The 2500-nt window shown below is 40.5% G+C and overlaps 1 protein-coding gene across 1 annotated transcript in view; it reads right to left on the reverse strand.

The window, feature by feature from the left end:
- Positions 1-973: 973 nt before the first annotated feature.
- Positions 974-2500, reverse strand: part of LOC138039703 (uncharacterized) — a 4441-nt gene continuing 2914 nt past the window's right edge. Inside the window, exon 2 of the mRNA XM_068885548.1 lies at positions 974-1254. Within this exon, the coding sequence (XP_068741649.1) occupies positions 974-1254 (281 nt within the window). The remainder of the gene's footprint in view (positions 1255-2500) is intronic.

The raw sequence follows: 2500 nt of genomic DNA on the forward strand, positions 1-2500 counted from the left end.
ACACCCCTCTGTGGAGGATGGTGCTGTCGTGCGTAAAGTGTGTTTCGTGAGACATCGGGGATGCTGTGAGGCTTCGGTTTACATCAGTATTCGCAACTGCAGTGGATTTTACGTTTATAACCTGACGTCCATACCATCAAGCTTTTGCTACTATGGTTACTGTGCCAGCACCGGATATGAAGAGCCAACATCCTCAACGACAGGTAAACGCTGTGCCCTTAAGTTTTTCATCATCGTGGATGTATAGTTACACGTTCATATAGGTTAGGAGGGTAATCGTCGCCTCCTGGATTTTATAAACGTGTTCGTTGTGACGCTGTTGCAATTTTTCGTGCAACTTGTCTTGCAAGACAAGTTGCACGAAACATTGTCTAATATAACATACACCTTATCGTTGCTTAGGTAGAATAGAGCCTACTTTCCGCAACCCTCTCCACGACGCTGCAACGAATGTTTTCAAGCATTGCGTAGGGGGGAGCAGCAATAGTATTTAGCCTTTGGTTCAGATCCTATCATATTTAGAGTAAGTTTGCTTGCATGTAACCAAGTATTCATGGTCCTCCTTAAAACATGATTCAATGCTACCTACATCATTATTCGCATACCTAAAATGCGTATCATCGGCGTACATCCTCGGTTCACAGTGTTACAAACAATTTGGAAGGTCATTTATATATACCAAGAATAAGAGTGGGCCGAAGATTGTCCTCTGAGGGACACCGCAGGTCAATACACGGCTATCAGATAAGAACCCACCAAATGAGCATTGTTGTGTACGGTTCTCCAATTACGACTGAAACCATTTTGTGAGTTCCCAGATAAACCATAAAAGTCAAGCTTAGATAAAAGAAGCTTGTCGTCAACGGTATCGAAAGCTTTGTTTAGATCTAGGAAAATAACCGCTTTGATTTTCCCAATATCTATATTATATGCCCAGAAGTCAGTTGCCTCAAGCAGAGCTGTGACAGTTGACTCAACTGTCACAGTTAGGGTTAGGGTTACTGTCACAGTTCGGGTGTATGAACACCCGTTTGATGTTAACATAGTATACCTCTAAATAGGCATATAATTGTTCGTAAACGATTCTCTCAAATACCACAACTGGGTTAACCCAGATCGGACGATAGTTGTTTACATCGTCTCGATCGCCTTGCTTGAGAAGGGGTGTAACTCTGGCAGATTTCCAGTCATTTGGGAGTTTACCCTGACTAATAGATTGCAGAAAATTGTGCACCCAGTAACAAAGCAGGAATTCTGAAAAAAATAAAAATATTGCAAGAAATTGCTTCTCACCCTAACTGGGAAAAACAAATGCAACAAAAGCTGCAACTTTTACAAAAATTGAAATTAAACTCGCAAAATTGGAAATGTGGCAATGACAAATTTAACAAAAACTACAAATGCTACAAAAATTGCAGATTTCAAAAAACATTGCAAAACATTGTACGCCCAGAACAATCTTTACAAAAACCTCAAAAGTTGCAACAAACTGCACACCTGGGATAATTATAACAAAACTCCAAAAATTGCAAATTCTACAAACATTACAAAACATCCCGCATGCAGCAACAAAACTTAAACACAAATTATAATAGCGCATCACATTGCTACAAGAGCATCATTGAAAAGCCCTAAACATCACCCCATCTTGATCGTGCCTGGCAGAGATTGTTCAACAGCAAAGACAGGTAAACTGTGGGACTAGGCTTAGGGAATAACAAAGACAGGTGACAACAGAAGAAAACGCATACATTGCTCGTTCCAAAAGCCTGTGTGCACCAGGGGGAATCAGGCGCGCGAAGAACCAGCCAAAATAATTTCTCTTTCACCATATAACCTTCTTGGCTCCATGTCGGCTGAACGTCAGAATTGCCGGCCACCTTTGAGCAGCCGGTCCCATAGTCGCCATATATGTATGCTTCGTTCTTAAAGCAACCGTCCTCGACTCTGGGATAGCAGGACTGCGGGAGCACTAATTCTACTCTTATGTTGACATGGTGCGATAGAAACATTAAAATTGTGTTTTTTACCAAAATTGAACACTCAATTAGTACATAGCAATTTTCTCCTTATTAACCTATGTCATCGGAAAGGAAACAGTAGTTCACATTCGAAACCAATTGTACATACTTCCAGTTAACATGCTACGCGTTATCTTTTCGTCTTTTTCGTGATGCGGTTTCGTAGCTCACAAATATTAAGTAAAATATTATTAAATTTTTATTCACAGGCTGGCCGTCAGATTCTCATTTAAACCTCCTCCCCCCCCCCCCCCCCCCCCCCTCAATATCTTGCTGTATGGGCCCTGTTATTTTCGGTATTGATTTTGACGCTATATCTTTCGAAAGTAGTAACCACTAATTATAATAAAAGGCAAAAATGAACTTCGAAATAAATTAACATCTACGACAACACAATGGCAATGTCGGAATAGGCCCAGAATTAAAAATATGTTTCAAGTTGACGAATTACAGTGAAACCTCAATTTAACAAACCTCTC

The sequence above is a fragment of the Montipora capricornis genome, chromosome 3 (genome assembly GCF_036669925.1).
Source record: "Montipora capricornis isolate CH-2021 chromosome 3, ASM3666992v2, whole genome shotgun sequence".
Taxonomy (NCBI): domain Eukaryota; kingdom Metazoa; phylum Cnidaria; class Anthozoa; order Scleractinia; family Acroporidae; genus Montipora; species Montipora capricornis.